The sequence below is a fragment of the Paroedura picta genome, chromosome 13 (genome assembly GCF_049243985.1).
Source record: "Paroedura picta isolate Pp20150507F chromosome 13, Ppicta_v3.0, whole genome shotgun sequence".
Classification (NCBI taxonomy): domain Eukaryota; kingdom Metazoa; phylum Chordata; class Lepidosauria; order Squamata; family Gekkonidae; genus Paroedura; species Paroedura picta.
Genome location: NC_135381.1, coordinates 47,558,274 through 47,574,869, shown reverse-complemented (window position 1 = coordinate 47,574,869; position 16,596 = coordinate 47,558,274). Strand labels below are relative to the sequence as shown.

Sequence of the window (16,596 nt, the reverse complement as noted above, 5' to 3'; positions counted from 1 at the left end):
TCAAATTATAAATAATTTTTTTTAAAGAATGGCACATAGGTGATGCAGTGTGTGCAGTGTGATGCAGTGGTAAAAAAGGCAAATGCCATTTTGGGCTGTATCAACAGGGTCATCACATCAAAATCACAAGATGTCATAGTCCCATTGTATACGGCACTGGTCAGACCACACCTGGAGTACTGTGTGCAGTTCTGGAGGCCTCACTTCAAGAAGGACGTAGATAAAATTGAAAGAGTACAGAGGAGAGCGACGAAGAAGATCTGGGGCCAAGGGACCAAGCCCTATGAAGATAGGTTGAGGCACTTGGGAATGTTCAGCCTGGAGAAAAGGAGGTTGAGAGGGGACATGATAGCCCTCTTTAAGTATTTGAAAGGTTGTCACTTGGAGGAGGGCAGGATGCTGTTTCTGCTGGCTGCAGAGGAAAGGACACTCAGTAATGGGTTTAAACTTCAAGTACAACGATATAGGCTAGATATCAGGGAAAAAATTTTCACAGTCAGAGTAGTTCAGCAGTGGAATAGGCTGCCTAAGGAGGTGGTGAGCTCCCCCTCACTGGCAGTCTTCAAGCAAAGGTTGGATACACACTTTTCTTGGATGCTTTAGGATGCTTAGGGCTAATCCTGCGTTGAGCAGGGGGTTGTACTAGATGGCCTGCATGGCCCCTTCCAACTCTATGATTCTAGGTAGTTGGCAGTGCATCCTGTCCAGGTGGGGCCTCCCTCTACTTTCCTCCTCTGGTGGTTTGCTTGCCAGAGGAACAAAACCCATCCTTATAGGCGTCTTTGCCATCCCTTTTGTGAGAGTCACCACTCAACATGCAGTGAGGCAGGGAGCAGGAAAGGCCCATCAGGATGGAGCATTTCCCCGGCGGCCTCACAGCCCGTTGCCACAGTACATGAAAGGGAAGCGCAAGAGAACGGAAAGAGGCTCATGTCCCAGTGGATACAGATAGCGAGCCCTCCCGCCTTCCTCCCACCCAGAAACACCGACCCCATCATGACGATAGATTCCTCCTCCCTCTCTTAGCATTGCTTGGCGGGAGGGGTTTCAGGACAGAGTCCCGAGACTTTTATTTCAACACCAAGGAACCATAAATAAGGGTCAAGAGGGAGGCATAAACATGCCACAGTGTAGACATTGCAGCACAACACCTTTACGAGGGACACAAAACAGATCAGGCCTAGTGGCTGGGCATGGGGGAGGGAGGCAGGGCTCTTCTAGCCCCTCCCTGGTCTCTCTCTTCAGGGCCTGGGAGGGAACAGGCAGGGTATTGGGGCATGGGAGGGGAGGGGAGGGGAAGGGGGAGATTACCCTCGTCACACACAACTACTTGTGTATGCTTCTATTTTACATGAGTAGCAGGGATGCCAGTCCGCTAGTGGGGCCTGGGATCCCCTGGAAATATAGCTCATCTCCTGACCAAACTGATCAGTCCCCCTGAGAAGAGGCTGCCTAGGAGGGCGGCCTCCATAGCACTGTAATCCCTCCCTGCCCCAAATCCTGCCCACTCTTGGCTGCACCCCTAAAGTTTCCAGGTATTTCCAACTCAAGAGCTGGCAACCCTAGTAACACTATCCCACTCTGCTCTTACTCTGGCCCAGTTTCACTGAACTTGGACTGGAGTGACTCTAGTCTGAGCCACTGCACCACTCCTCTTGTTCTAACGTGGCCAGCCTCCAGGTGGGCAAGAGGATCCCCCAGAATTCATCTCCAGACTAAAGAGATCCACCACCCTGGAGAAAACAGGCATCGGAGGTTCCACAATTCCATCAAGGCTCCACTCCCCGAATGGGACAACTCTAACCCCCATCCCCCACTGGCGACTGGATTTGGCTTGTGTTTTCAAATAGCCTGTTGCATCTCAAGGCAAGGTCGGGGTCTCCCGTGTGTGGCCAAAAACAAAGCCGAACTCTTTGCAAGGCTTGCACGACAAGCGCTCGGTGGCCAAGAAGGCATCTTTGGCAGCACCCTGGTGGCGGCAGCTGCTTTGGTGCCCCGAATGCTGCCGTGAGGCTGTGGCGGGAAATGGAAACGTGCTTTGGGGGTCACGTCAAGGGCTGGTGGATGGAGAGGCCACACACAGGCGGGAAAGGCCACGTGGAGCCCTGATTTCTGTCCCTGTCCTTTCTCCTCCTTTTCCAGAGTCCTCAGCAGGAACAGGATCGAGTGGATCCAGGAGGGAACTTTTAATGAGCTAAACAGGCTGGTGGAGCTGTGAGTATCTCCAGGGAGCCTTTCCAGGGCCTGAGGGGAAGACCTCAGGGGTTCCTCCCAAGGAACGGACCTGGCCAAGGGGAGGCCTGTCTTTCTCCTGCACAGTGACCTTCATTTGTGGCCTTTAGACCTGCCATTCTTTCCAAAGGGGGCCCACAATGGCCTGCAGCATTCTCTCTTCCGTTTTGTTCTTCCAGTAATCCTAAGTGGCCGGCAAGTCTGAGACTGGCTCCCAAGCTTCCATAGCCGAGTGCGGATTCTAATCTGGAGCTCCCAGATCTGAGGCGGGTGCTCCACCCCAGGGTTTCCCAACCATGGTACTGGGGAACCACGTGGTACCACAAAGGCCCCTCAATGGTACAATAGCATTGGGGGGGAGGGTTCAAAATATTGCTGGGGAGAGCCCTGCTACCCTGTATCTGCTCTTCCTGGCTCCAAACAAAAAGGAAATAAGTTTTTAATTCTTAAAAATTAATCCCTTGAGCAGGTTGCCTTGCCTCCTCCCAAAGTGGCCAGTGATGAGCCTGGAGAGAGTCGAAAGGGAGGGACCCCACCTGCACCATTTCCACCTGCACAGCCTGAGGCTCCTTTCACTTCCAGGGGGAGTGACCGGGAGGCTTGGCCAGCTGACATCACTTCCTGGTCCCTTGAAAGCTGGAAAATATTTCAGTGGTACCTCCATGATCAAAAGGTTGAAAAAGGCTCCACTATCAGCACTCCAGGGGGAGCTTCGATGATACCCCAAACCTGCCAGCTGAAGACACCCATCCACCTTGTTGTAGATTGATAATTCCACACCGAACTGATACCTTTTTCTTATGGATCGATCCAGTATAACTCAAGCATGTCCCGACGTGGACAGAGCTGAAGAATCCATGTGTTGTGTGTGGTTTAACATTATTGGTTGTCTATAGCAAGAAATCTGCCACTTTGACGTGTACGTAAGTGCAGATGAGAAGGCTCAAGTGTCGATCCCTCTGCTTGGAATCCGTTAAAGATGGCAGGCCCATTAGGGAGATTCTTGGCAAGGGCCCAAGCCCTTCTCAGTGGATCTCCCAGGAGGACGTGAGCACACAAACAGGAAGAAGAAGAAGAGTTGGTTCTTATATGCCGCTATTCCCTACCCGAAGGGGGCTCAAAGCGGCTTACAGTCGCCTTCCCATTCCTCTCCCCACAACAGACACCCTGTGGGGTGGGTGAGGCTGAGGGAGCCCTGATATCACTGCGCGGTCAGAACAGTTTTATCAGTGCCGTGGCAAGCCCAAGGTCACCCAGCTGGTTGCATGTGGGGGAGTGCAGAATCGAACCTGGCATGCCAGATTAGAAGTCCGCACTCCTAACCACTACACCAAACTGGCTCTCACACCAAACTGGCTCTGCAACATACCTTGTTCACTCCCGTTTCTCTTCTCCATAGTGATTTGTCCTCCAACTGGCTGGTGGAGCTTCTGCCATCGACACTGAAGGGCCTCCAAGAATTACAACAGTCGTATGTATCACCGCCCAGCTCCAATGGGAGCCAAACGGAATTTGGAGGAGATGCTTGGGCTACTTCTGCTGAATTGAATTCGCTATCATAAAGCTGAATGGATATTCTAAGAATCCAGTTCTGATTCATATGAACAAATCACTTTTTGAGGGGGGAAGTGTAGTTACAGTCCCTGGTTCTTTATAGACCAATACAAGTCTCTGCCATCCCCCCCCCCCCCAGGAATATTTCAAATAACCCTCTGCATGTGATCTTTCCAGATGAATTTGACAATGTACCCCGACTGCGCTCCCTGTGAGTATCACAGACATGACTTCTGGTCCATTGGGTTGCTTGCCAGCCTCCAGGTGGGGACTGGAGTTCCCCCAGAATTACAACTCACCTCCAGTCCACAGGGATAAGTTCCCTGGGAGAAAATGGCTCCTTCGCAGGGCAGACCCTGTGGCATTATCACTGCTGAAGTCCCTCCTGCTCTCTAAATTCCACCCTAACCAGACTCTTCCCAAAAGGCTTCAGGAACTTCCCAGCCCAGAGGTGGCCACCCTCCTTTCTGGACTGCCTTCTGCTGAAATAGGCAGCTGCTTGATGAGGCGACTCTTTGGTTTAACAGGAGCATGGAACGCTTGGACATTCCCAACATCCACAGCCGCAGGTTTGGGGAACTCAGAAATCTGTCGCACATGTAAGTAGCCGGGAAAGGGACACAAAGCGTTTGAATCACAGAGTCCCAAACGCTCCATGGTCCAGCCAGCAGTCTGGCAGGAAGGTTCACCAAGGAGCACCCCGCAGGTGCCGCTGCCCAGGACAGGCCCCAGCAAGCCAGAAAGTGGCAGCAACAGAAGAGGACTCCCAAGTGGCCTTCTGCCCGGGGGACCGGTGAGCAGAGCTCAGAGTGCTGGCCTGTGCCTCTCCAGCCCCTTGACCTGCAACCCTCCATTACAGAGTCACATTACTTTGCTGTAAGGAATCTGTTCTTCTAGCCCAATGCCCTGGGGGTTCAGCCCAAATTTTGATAGCGAAGTAAAACACCAGAGGTTCTCCAAGCAGTAACTGAAACGTATCGAGTGCGTGGCTACTGTCTGTTATGAAAAAGTAATTAGAGTTCTTCTAGCACTGATGCTATGCTGAGGCAAAGCCCCATGCACCCAGGAAAGCACCGGGCGCTAGGAGGCATGCCTGGATTGTGGCCTTTGTGGGTGCTGGCCACATGACAAAAGCATCAATCACGGTTCTGACATCCTCCTCTCCCTGCTTCCCACTCAGTCTTACGATTCAGTGTGGCGTAGTGCTTCAAGAGTGGCAGAGTCTAACCTCTTGAGCTGGATGGGACGCCACCTCCATGTGCTGCCCCTTCTAAAAGGTTTAAACCCATGGGTCCCGCGGCAATGGACTGACAGGCTTAAGAGTTAATGAAGCCTCATTAGAATCCTAGAATCATAGAGTTGGAAGGGGCCATGCAGGCCATCTAGTCCAACCCCCTGCTCAACGCAGGATCAGCCCTAAGCATCCTAAAGCACCCAAGAAAAGTGTGTATCCAGCCTTGCTTGAAGACTGCCAGAGAGGGGGAGCTCACCACCTCCTTAGGCAGCCTATTCCACTGCTGAACTACTCTGACTGTGAAAAACTTTTTCCTGATATCTAGCCTATATCGTTGTACTTGAAGTTTAAACCCATTACTGCGTGTCCTCTCCTCTGCCGCCAGCAGAAACAGCATCCTGCCCTCCTCCAAGTGACAACCTTTCAAATACTTAAAGAGGGCTATCATGTCCCCTCTCAACCTCCTTTTCTCCAGGCTGAACATTCCCAAGTCCCTCAACCTATCTTCATAGGGCTTGGTCACTTGGCCCCAGATCATCTTCGTCGCTCTCCTCTGTACCCTTTCAATTTTATCTACGTCCTTCTTGAAGTGAGGCCTCCAGAACTGCACACAGTACTCCAGGTGTGGTCTGACCAGTGCCGTATATGATGGGACTATGACATCTTGTGATTTTGGTGTGATGCCCCTGTTGATACAGCCCAAAATGGCATTTGCCTTTTTAACCGCTGCATCACACTGCCTGCTCATGTTTAGTTTACAATCCACAAGTACCCCAAGGTCTCGTTCACACACAGTGTTACCTAGAAGCGTATCCCCCATCCAGTAGGCATGCTTTTCATTTTTCTGACCCAGATGCAGGACTTTACACTTATCTTTATTAAATTGCATCTTGTTCTCATTTGCCCCTTTTTCCATTGTGTTCAGATCTCGTTGAACTCTGTCTCTATCTTCTGGAGCAGTGGTCCCCAACCTTTCCGAGGCTGGGGACCGGCAGGGCATCGGGCCGCGCCCCCGCGGACCGCGCCCGTGCGGGCCACGCCCGCGGATCGGGCCGCGCCCGGGCCACGCCCGCGAGCCGCGCCCGGGCCGCGCCCATGGATCGCGCGGATCGGGCCGAGCGGGCGTGGCCCGCACAGGCGCGGCCCGGCCCTGATTCCCTCTCCCCGCCTCCCGCAGTAAGAAGCTTCCCGGGCCGCAAGCTTGCGGCCTGGGAAGTTTTTTACTGCGGGGGCGGGGCGGGGAGAGGGAGCCGCGGCCCGGTGCCATGGCCTTTGCGGCCCGGCACCGGGCCGCGGCCCGCAGGTTGGGGACCACTGTTCTGGAGTATTTGTCAGTCCCCCCAATTTGGTGTTGTCTGCAAACTTGATGAGTAGTCCCTCCACCCCCTCATCTAGATCTAGGGGGGGGGATCAACCAGGAAATGCCCCCCAAGGGATTTTGTTTTACACTTCGGTGGAGACTTCATAGATTCAGAGAAACATAGAGTTGAAAGGGACCTAAAGCTGCTCTTGAGGGGGGGGGGCAGGATGCTCTGTGGTTAGATTGGGAGGGCTCCGTGAAGCAAGGCAGGGCAAGACTTCTGGGGCAGGAACTCCCTGGGTACCGGGCCAAGCACCGAGCCCTGAGGTACCCCGCTACTCACCTCTCTCCAGTCTGATGAAACACCATTGTCTCTTTCTGTGTCCACCTGGTAGCGATAGACTGCTCTCGTGCCTTGGAAAGTAGTCCTGGCCTTTCCTGGATGTCTGTGTTGTCTAACAATGTGCAAATTCAAACACTGGCTGTGTTCTTCTTCTAGCTTTGTTATGTCTATAGTGGCTAAATGGGGGGGGGGCACTGAAGGGGGGGCAGGGGGAGTTCTGTCTCTGAGTACAAGAAGGCTGATTGCACCTCTTACTGCAACCCTGATGCTCTGCATCAGACGGTAACAGATGCTCAGCCCCTCCCCCCCCCCCCCAGCCATGGCATCTTCTCTAGGTAGTCCAGGAGCCAGAAGGGACTCTGGGAGAGGAAAGAAAGACTGAGGAGAGGGGGCTCCAGAACAGACCTTGGCCCTCTCGAGGCTTGTAAGAACTCCAAGGCCCTTTCCTGCCTCTCACAGCTACCTGAAGAAGTTCCACTACTGCAGCTTCGCCCCCCCCCCCCCCGTGTGCCTCTGCAAACCCTCACTGACGGGATCTCCTCCTTCGAGCACCTCCTGGCTAGCTTCATCCTCCGCGTCTCTGTCTGGCTCGTGGCCTGCCTCACCTGCTTTGGGAACCTCTTGGCCATCTGCCTGAGGCACTTCATGGTTCCGGAGAGCAGCACTCACACAATGGCCATCAAGTCTCTCTGCTGTAAGGACGGGGGGGGGGGGGCAGAGCTGGGCTGTGAGCCACTGGCCCGGGGGGGGGGGATCAACCAGGAAATGCCCCCCAAGGGATTTTGTTTTACACTTCGGTGGAGACTTCATAGATTCAGAGAAACATAGAGTTGAAAGGGACCTAAAGCTGCTCTTGAGGGGGGGGGGCAGGATGCTCTGTGGTTAGATTGGGAGGGCTCCGTGAAGCAAGGCAGGGCAAGACTTCTGGGGCAGGAACTCCCTGGGTTGGTGGCCAATGATGGTTCTATTTGAATTATCCTGAGTTTCTTGTGGTATGTTTTGGCCCCAAAGCTCTCCCTGAGCAGCTCTGGTAATTCCCCCCCCCCAGAGTTGGCAACTATGGGAACATCACAAGGGTGGCTTCCAGGTATCCAGTATTGACCTGGACAGTCCAGTGTTTTCACTGGTTGTCCGGGATAGAAAATGCAAAAATACCAGACTGTACAATTCGGTTTCCCCCCCAGTCAGTGAAAAGACAGGGGTGTCCGTGTTCCCTGGGAGCCTGAGCATGCCCAGGCAGTGTCCTTTGCGTTATTCAGCCTCGAAGGGGGTAGTGGCAAGCTCAGGGTGAGCTGCTGTTGGGCTCTGCATTTTCCAGCGTCTTTTAAAAAATATCTGGCAACACCAATAGCCAGTTATGGGATTCAATGGCCAGTGAGGCCAAGCCAAAACAGAGGGAGAGGGGAAATAGTTTGGAGCAATGCAGCATGGAAACAGCTCCTGTGTGCTCAAATGAGCTGATAATGGGAGGAGCCACTCTCTGAGGTTTGGGGTAAAGGAACGGGATGAGAAAACCTCGCAGGTGAGTCCTTGCATCGCTTGTACAGTAGGCTGGAGCAGCTATTTTTTGTTCTAGCAGTCCTGGGGGTGCCCTATACAGGCCCAGCATGCATAACGTTCAGAAGTGTCGGGAACCCGCTTGCTAACTGAAAAAACAGGGTGCCCCTTGAAGAAAACGTCACGCCAGGCCGGGTGGACGATACAACAGGAACAAGCTTTATTTCAGCAACGTGGAGTCCGCTGGTATGGAGTAAGAGCTTCCACCGAACTCCAGGTGGAAGCTCTCTTTTATACAAAACCCACCTCCTTTGGCTGTATTGCCCCACCCAGTACTTCCGGAGGGAACATGCTGATACAATCATGACTCATGCACATATGCGAGGTTTTCCGGGGTTCCCGATGGCCCATTTTCCTGGAACAAAGGGCCATCTCCGGGCCCTTGTCAAAAGGTGGAGGGGGACATTGAGGTTCTTTAGCGGCCATTGCCACCTCAACGATCGGGTGGGGCGCCCAGCTGCCGGCTTGCCTGTGATCACCATGCCCTACCTCCGTGATCGCGGGCGCCTCTGATGGCGGGGTTCGGTCTGGTTCCCAAGCCACCAAGGACCGAACCACGACATTCTGCCCCCCCAAAGGTCCATTCTCCAACCCCCCGGGACGGCCAGGATACCGCTTGTGGAAACGTTCAGTGAGTCGGGGCGCAAGGACGTCCGCTGCCCAGACCCATTCCCGGTCCCCCAAAGCGAAGTCCTTCCATTCCACGAGGTACTGCAACTTCCCCCTGTGGAGTCTAGAGTCCAGGATATCCGCCACCTCGTGGTGCTCCCCCCCCGGCAGGACCTCGGGCGCTGGCGGGGAAAACACGGGGTGCCAAACGTCACCGTCCGGAGTTTTTTTTAGAAGGCTCACGTGAAAGACGGGATGGATGTGCCGGAGGTTCTTGGGGAGCTTGAGCTTGACCGAAACTTCGTTGATCGGGGCCAAGACCTCGAAAGGCCCCAAAAACCGAGGGCCTAGCTTCTTGCTGGGCAAATTCAACCGGAGGTTCCGGGTGGAAAGGTAAACTCGATCCCCCGGTCGGATCTCCTCAGCTGGTCGTCTCTTCCGGTCGGCGTCCTCTTTCTGCGCTGCCTTGACTTTGTGGAGCTGCTCCTGCAGCGACTTCCAGCAGCTCCCGGCACGCTTCCCCCACTCGCGAAGGTCGGCCGATTCCCGGGCGGGGACCTCTCCAAGCTCCGGGAAGTGTCTCAGGTCTGTCCCGTAGACGACGGCAAAAGGCGACATCTCCGTGCTGCTGTGGTCTGCGTTGTTGTACGCGAACTCGGCCAGGGGGAGCAGGGGCACCCAGGTGTCTTGATGATAGGAACCGAAACACCGCAAGTACTGCTCCAGTACTTGATTAACCCGCTCGGTCTGCCCGTCCGTCTGGGGGTGGTAAGCGGAGCTCAGCCCTTGCTCGATGTCTAACAGGCGCAGGAAAGCTTGCCAAAACCGGGACACGAATTGTGAGCCCCGATCGGAAATCACCTTGTCCGGCAGCCCGTGCAGTCGGAACACGTGATCCAGGAACATCCGAGCCAACTGTGAAGCACTGGGGACACTGGCGCAAGGAATGAAGTGGGCCTGTTTGGAAAATAGATCTACCACCACCCAGATCACCGTTTTCCCCTTGCTGGGAGGCAAGTCTGTTATAAAGTCCATGGAGATCACTGACCACGGCCGGGTCGGGACCTCGAGCGGGTGCAGCAGCCCTTTCGGCTTGCCAACCCCCGGCTTGCAGGTCAGGCAGACAGGACAACCACTGACGTAAGCTTTTGTGTCCCGCCGCAGACTGGGCCACCAAAACCGCCGCCGGGCCAACTTCCAGGATTTTACGAAACCGAAGTGCCCGGCGGTCTTAGCATCGTGGCAGAGGCTGAGGGCTTCCCGTCGTAGCCCTTCCGGGACGTAGACAGCCTCCCCCCTCCGCCAGAGACCGGAGTCCAAAATCAAAGAGTCCCGGAGCTCAGCCAGCTCCTCGTCTGTCCCGTAGGCTGCCACTAGGCGGTCTCGGAGCGGGGCGGTCGCCGGGTCGGGCTCCCATTCCCCCCGGGCCCGACGCCTAGTGACGACCCCCCGTCCCAGCTGCTCCTCACCGAACACAGACCTGGTGCAGGGAGCGTACCCCTCCCCATGATGCGGCAGCCGGGAGAGGGCGTCCGCGAGGAAATTCTCTTTGCCGGGGATGTGACCCAGCTTGAAATTGTACCGCGAAAAGAACTCCGCCCACCTCATCTGCTTGGCGTTCAGGGATCGCGGTTGCCGGAGCGCCTCCAGATTCTTGTGATCTGTCCAGACCTCGAACGGCTCCTCTGTTTCCTCCAGCCAATGCCGCCATTCGGTGAGGGCGAACTTAATCGCAAACGCCTCCTTCTCCCAGGTAGACCAGTTCCGCTCCGTTTCGGCGAATTTTCGTGAGAGGTAGGCCGCCGGCCTCAGCTGTCCCGCCTGGTCTCGCTGCAGGAGAACCGCCCCGGCTGCTGCGTCGCTGGCGTCGACTTGTACCACCATCGGCTGGGTTGGGTCGACGTGCAGTAGCGTGGGCTCAGACGCGAAAGCTTGCTTGAGGGCCAGGAACGCTGCCTCCGATTTCTCATTCCAGCCGAGCGCTGCGCTGGGCCGCGTGGCGCGAGGACCTCTCCCCTTGGTACCTAGCAAGTCCGTGAGGGGAGCCACTACGGAGGAGTATCTGGGGATGAAGCCTCTAAAAAAATTAGCAAACCCCAGGAAGCTTTGTAGCTGTTTCCGGGTGCGGGGCCTTTCCCAGTCCAGCACCGCCTGCACCTTCTCGGGGTCCATAGCTATGCCCTGGGCTGAGATGCGGTAGCCCAAATAGTCCAGGGAGGGACGGTGGAATTCGCACTTAGCCAGCTTCACGTATAGGTGGTTTGCCAGCAGGCGCTTTAACACCTCCCTCACCAGGGTCACGTGCTCTTGGGGATCTTGGCTGTAGATCAGGACGTCATCCAAATAAACAACCACCCCCTGAAACAGAAGGTCCTGCAACACCTCATTAATTAGACTCATGAAAACCCCAGGTGCCCCGCTTAAACCGAACGGCATCACTTTAAATTCGAATTGTCCCAATTGACAGTTAAACGCCGTTTTCCACTCATCCCCCTCCCGGATGCGTACCCGGTAGTACGCCTCCCTTAGGTCCAGCTTAGTGAACAGAGTCCCTTTGCCCAGCCGGGCCAGCAAATCCGGGATCAGCGGGAGGGGGTAAGCGTTCCCCGCTGCGATGGCGTTGAGGCCCCGGTAGTCCTGGCACAGCCGTCGGGACCCATCCTTTTTCCGGACGAACAAGACTGGAGCTCCCATGGGACTGGAAGCGGGCCGGATGAAACCTCGGGCCAGATTTTTTTCCAAAAACTCCCGGAGGTCCTTGAGCTCACCCTCACTCATTTTGTAGATGCGCCCTTTGGGCAGTACCGCCCCCTCTGGGATGTTGATAGCGCAGTCCGTGCGGCGGTGTGGGGGTAGCTCGTCCGCTTCCCGCTCGCTGAAAACGGCTGCGAGGTCTCGGTACTCTGGTGGGACCTCGGGCTCTGGTTTCTCCTGCTGCGCCGCCGCCGCTCCCCTGGGACGCGCCGCCGTCCTCTTGTGGCTGGAATTCTCGCGGGGGACCCGATGCCGTGCACCCACCGTCAAGTCGAACTTCAGGGTCCCCGCCCGCCAGTCCACCACGGGGTTGTGTTCCTTCAGCCAATCCAGGCCCAACACCGCCCGATATCCCGCTACGGGGACCTGGATCAGCCACCGCAGCTCTTGGTGGTCCCCTATGTGGATGGCGATAGGACCCACCTCCTCCCCGAAAGGTCCCCCCTGAATCGGGCTGCCGTCCATCTGGACGAAAACCAGGGGAACCTTCCGAATGCGCTTCGGTAGCCCCAAAGCCCGGGCTATCTGGGGGTGGACCATGCTGTGGTCGCATCCAGAGTCCAAAAGAGCCTCCCCCACCCAACTTAGTCCGTTCTCCGGGTTCCGGAGCTCTAAAATTACCACGTTCGGAGGTCGCGCCTCATGCTGTAGGGGTTTTCCCTCGCACCGCGGGACCTGCTGCCCGGCGCCGTCTACAGCAGGTCCTGGCCGTTTCCCGTCGCCTGGACGCTTCCCGGTTCGTTGCGGAGGTCCTCCGCCCGGCGTGCCTGCTGGGGGCGTGTCGCACCTCCCCCCTGGGAGAGCCCGCGGTCCTCCCCCCCTTGCCGTTGGCACGCTGCTGCGAAATGTCCTGACCCCCCGCATTTCAGGCACAGTCCTTCCCGGCGTCTCCTTTCCCGCTCGGGGTTCGGGGGTCGTTTGGGGCGAGAGTTGTCGGGGCCCGGTCTTGGCGCCTCGGCTGACCCGCCTTTGGCCTCCCGGGGGGGTGCGGCGGCCCAACCCAGGCTGGCTTCCAGCTTGGCGACCACGAAACACCACCCCTCCAGTGTAGACAGATCTTCTTCCGTCCCCTTGATCACGGCCCATTCCCTGAGCTTCGGGTTAAGGCCCTCCCGGAAGTACTCGATTTGGGTCTCCTCGTTCCAGGAGAACACCTTGCCTGCTTCCCTCCGGAAAATGTCTATATAGTCCATAACCCCCCTAGTACCCTGTCGAAGTCCCTTGATCCGACTCTTTGCCTTGTCCTCAGCCTGGGGGTCCTGGAATCGTCGGCGGAGCGCGACCACGAAGTCCTGCAGGTCCTGAGTTGCCGGGTCGCCGCGCTCGGCCAACCCCAGGTACCACTGACCCGCCTTGCCCTGGAGACACGAGGCCACCCCCCAGACCAAGTCCTCGGAGTCCTCATACCGGTCTCCATATCTCCGGGCATGCGTCAGCGCGTGGAGGAGGAACTGCGGGAGGTCGTCCGGCGTCCCGTCGAAACGCGCCTTAAGCTCTGGGGGGAAACGTTTTGGAGAGTAGTCCGACCCCCTCCGGATCCGGGATTCTCGGCGTCCGCCGTCTCGTCCTGCTCCGCTCCACCGGCTACCAACTTGCCCAACGACGCCGTGCCGCTCCCTGCCTTGCACGTCGCTCCTGCGTTGGTCCGGCTCTCGCCGCCCCGTCGGCTCACCTGCTCCCCCGAGATCCTCTGCTGTCTCGCCTCTCCGCTGGCCGTCTCGCCTACTCGGGACTGAAAACTGCTCCGGGTCGGGGTCCGGGGCCCGCTCACCAGTGCCGGGCTCGTCCTCGTCGCTGGAGGCGTCCTCACTCGACGCGATCCCCTCCGCCGTTGTATTACCAGTCCCTCCGGGCCCGGCCCGAGCTTGCTCACGGGCTTCAGCTGCCTGCAAGCGCCTGGCCAAGTCCGCCATGGCCCGCCGCAGGTCCTCTAGGGATTCCTCAGGTCTTACCGGGCGAAGCGCCTGCCTCAGCTGGGTGTCCCAGGTTGGGGCCAACCCCCCAGACCTCGGCGCGCTCCCCGCCGTGCTTGGGAACCCCATGGCCCGGCGCCTTCCCTTGGCCGCCGCTGCCGAGGGTCTCGGGGTCCCGGACAGCTGGTCCTGGCCCCCCGATTTTCGGAGGAAATCTCCCGGGGACATTAAACCCATGTTCCCGGGGTTCGTGGGGGTCGAGACCGCCTCGTTGCTTGAAAACGCCATCTCTGGATCCGTCCCGATAAGCGCTCGGATGCGATGCCGACCCCGGAGTTCGGGGGGAAGCTCTTACGATGTCGGGAACCCGCTTGCTAACTGAAAAAACAGGGTGCCCCTTGAAGAAAACGTCACGCCAGGCCGGGTGGACGATACAACAGGAACAAGCTTTATTTCAGCAACGTGGAGTCCGCTGGTATGGAGTAAGAGCTTCCACCGAACTCCAGGTGGAAGCTCTCTTTTATACAAAACCCACCTCCTTTGGCTGTATTGCCCCACCCAGTACTTCCGGAGGGAACATGCTGATACAATCATGACTCATGCACATATGCGAGGTTTTCCGGGGTTCCCGATGGCCCATTTTCCTGGAACAAAGGGCCATCTCCGGGCCCTTGTCAAAAGGTGGAGGGGGACATTGAGGTTCTTTAGCGGCCATTGCCACCTCAACGATCGGGTGGGGCGCCCAGCTGCCGGCTTGCCTGTGATCACCATGCCCTACCTCCGTGATCGCGGGCGCCTCTGATGGCGGGGTTCGGTCTGGTTCCCAAGCCACCAAGGACCGAACCACGACAAGAAGGAAAGTACAGGATCTTTTTACATCCCTTGCATTGTGAGTCAACACAGTTCTAGGTGATAGTCTGTGAATTGAAACTAGATCTTTCTGTGGCAAATTAACAGCCATCTCTCTGTTTCTGGCCAGTTGCTGATTGTCTGACAGGCATCTATCTCTTCCTCCTGGGCATTTTTGACCTCAAGTTCTCAGGGGAATACAACCAGCATGCCCACGTCTGGATGGAAAGCCTGCCCTGCCAGCTGGTGGGGGGCCTGGCTGCCCTGTCGCTTGAAGTCTCCGTCCTGCTCCTCACCTACATGACCATGGAGAAATACCTGTGCATCGTCTTCCCTTTCAGCTGCTACGGAGTGGGAAAGAGATGGACCCGGTCCACCCTGATCGCCATCTGGCTACTGGGCTTTGGTCTGACGTTGGTGCCTTTCTTGTTTTTTAAGAATGATTACGGCACAAACGGAGTATGTTTCCCACTGCAGGCAGGTGGGACAGAAAGCCCGGCCGCACAGGGATATTCCTAGGTAAGGGCCCGTTAAGAAGTTCAACTTGTGGTTTTTGTGGGAACAACTCTCTTAAGTTGTCTAGGGCAAGGCTGGAGAGGCGGAGGGTGGGGAGGGCTCACAGAGGGGCAGATCACAGTGTATGTGTTTGCCAGATAAAAAGCAGCACATGGCAGAAAAATCATGGCAAGTGATGCACAGAATAAACCTATGCGCTTGAGGTGGGGAAGTGAGGGAGAAAATTGAAGACTGAAGGGACTCTCTTTTTCTCTTCCCACCGCTGGCCGGCAGGTTTGAACCTCATTGCCTTCATCTGCATCGTCTGTGCATACGCGCACATGTTCTGCTCGATCCATGCCACTGCAGCCAGGACAGCAGAGTGTAACGTTTTCTCCATGGACGTGACGATTGCTAAGAGGTTCTTCTTCATAGTCCTCACCAATGCCCTCTGCTGGATTCCCCTCATCCTTCTGAAACTCCTTTCCTTGCTCAGTGTGGACATTCCAGGTAGCTTCCTTAGAAAGGTGGGAAGACAGCCTGTAACAGAGCTCTGTGCCCAGAGGACAACACTGTGAAAATTGTAAACCCAGATCAGAAAAGCATTTCAAAATTATAGCCATATAGCCAGGGCTCATGGGAATTGGAGTCCATGGACATCTGAAGAGCCACAATTTGGCTGCCGCTGTAATAAATCAATCTTATGAAAAGGAGAGCTGACAAATTCCAAAGACACATATCATAAGAAGGGCTGACAAAAAACAAAGAGCTTTTATAAATATAAACCTGGAGAAGTATACACTCACTAATGTTTGTGTGCTACATGATTTCCGAGTCCAAACTGTCTGAAGAACCTTCCTGGAAACATGTATCCCTTCTTCAGATATATCTAATATCTCCACAGTGCCATCCTCTAGACACTGGGCTCCGTTCCATTCCAGGTAGCTGCCTTGACTACCAACGGCACACAAAATGCGCCCCTGTAATGCACCCTATCCATGATCACAGGGATCACAATTGGGCACGTGGCTTTCCAGCTGTTCACTGCAGTATGCCCCCTACGTATGCACTGGGACTCCTTAGGGGCAAATTTTCCCATAGGAGAAGGAACCGTAAGTAGTTCTCCAAATACCAAACCATGGAAATAGGCATCACTCAAGAGACAACAGGAATTCAGTTAAACTCCAGTCTGCTGGTACTAATTTTAAGGGTCACACAGTCCGGAATATGGAGATATTTGCATGCAGAGTTATCTGATCAAGTAGTAACTGCCAGAAGCTGGAAAGGCCAGACTGAGGAGTCACCTAGGAAAAGTACAGGAAACATTTTGGTCAGTCAAGATGAAATCCCCAGGGTCCATCACTTCGCTTGCAAAGGATAACAGAAATGCATGGTTTAGATGTCTTGACTGCTAGGGGGAGAACAGGAGACAGACAGAAATAAGATTACCTCTCATGACATTTTGCATCTGCTTTATTATGTGTGTTTGTGAAACAAACACTTTGTCCCCCAAAGAGCTAGTGAGCAAAATCTGACCCCGAGAAGATTAAACTGGCCTCAACCAGGGCCAGGGACTTCCCAGTCCTGGCCCCAGCCTGATGGGACGCTGTGCCAAGCGAGATCAGAGCTCTGCATGACCTTAAACTGGGCCCACTGGATCGGCAAGACAGAGCGGTTCTGCCGGGCCTCCCTCTGGTTGAGGCCTGGAAACGATGTCTAGAAATGCTGACAGGGATATCAGGACCCACCAAACTAA

General features: G+C 55.8%; 1 protein-coding gene across 1 annotated transcript in view; it reads left to right on the top strand.

Annotated features, from left to right (window-relative positions):
• LOC143822425 (relaxin receptor 1-like) overlaps positions 1-16,596 on the top strand; it is a 35,232-nt gene that overhangs the window by 18,094 nt on the left and 542 nt on the right. The window contains 8 exon segments of the mRNA XM_077307543.1: positions 2,143-2,214; positions 3,632-3,703; positions 3,926-3,997; positions 4,314-4,385; positions 7,123-7,184; positions 7,187-7,357; positions 14,476-14,864; positions 15,092-15,350. Coding sequence (XP_077163658.1) covers positions 2,143-2,214; positions 3,632-3,703; positions 3,926-3,997; positions 4,314-4,385; positions 7,123-7,184; positions 7,187-7,357; positions 14,476-14,864; positions 15,092-15,350 — 1,169 coding nt within the window.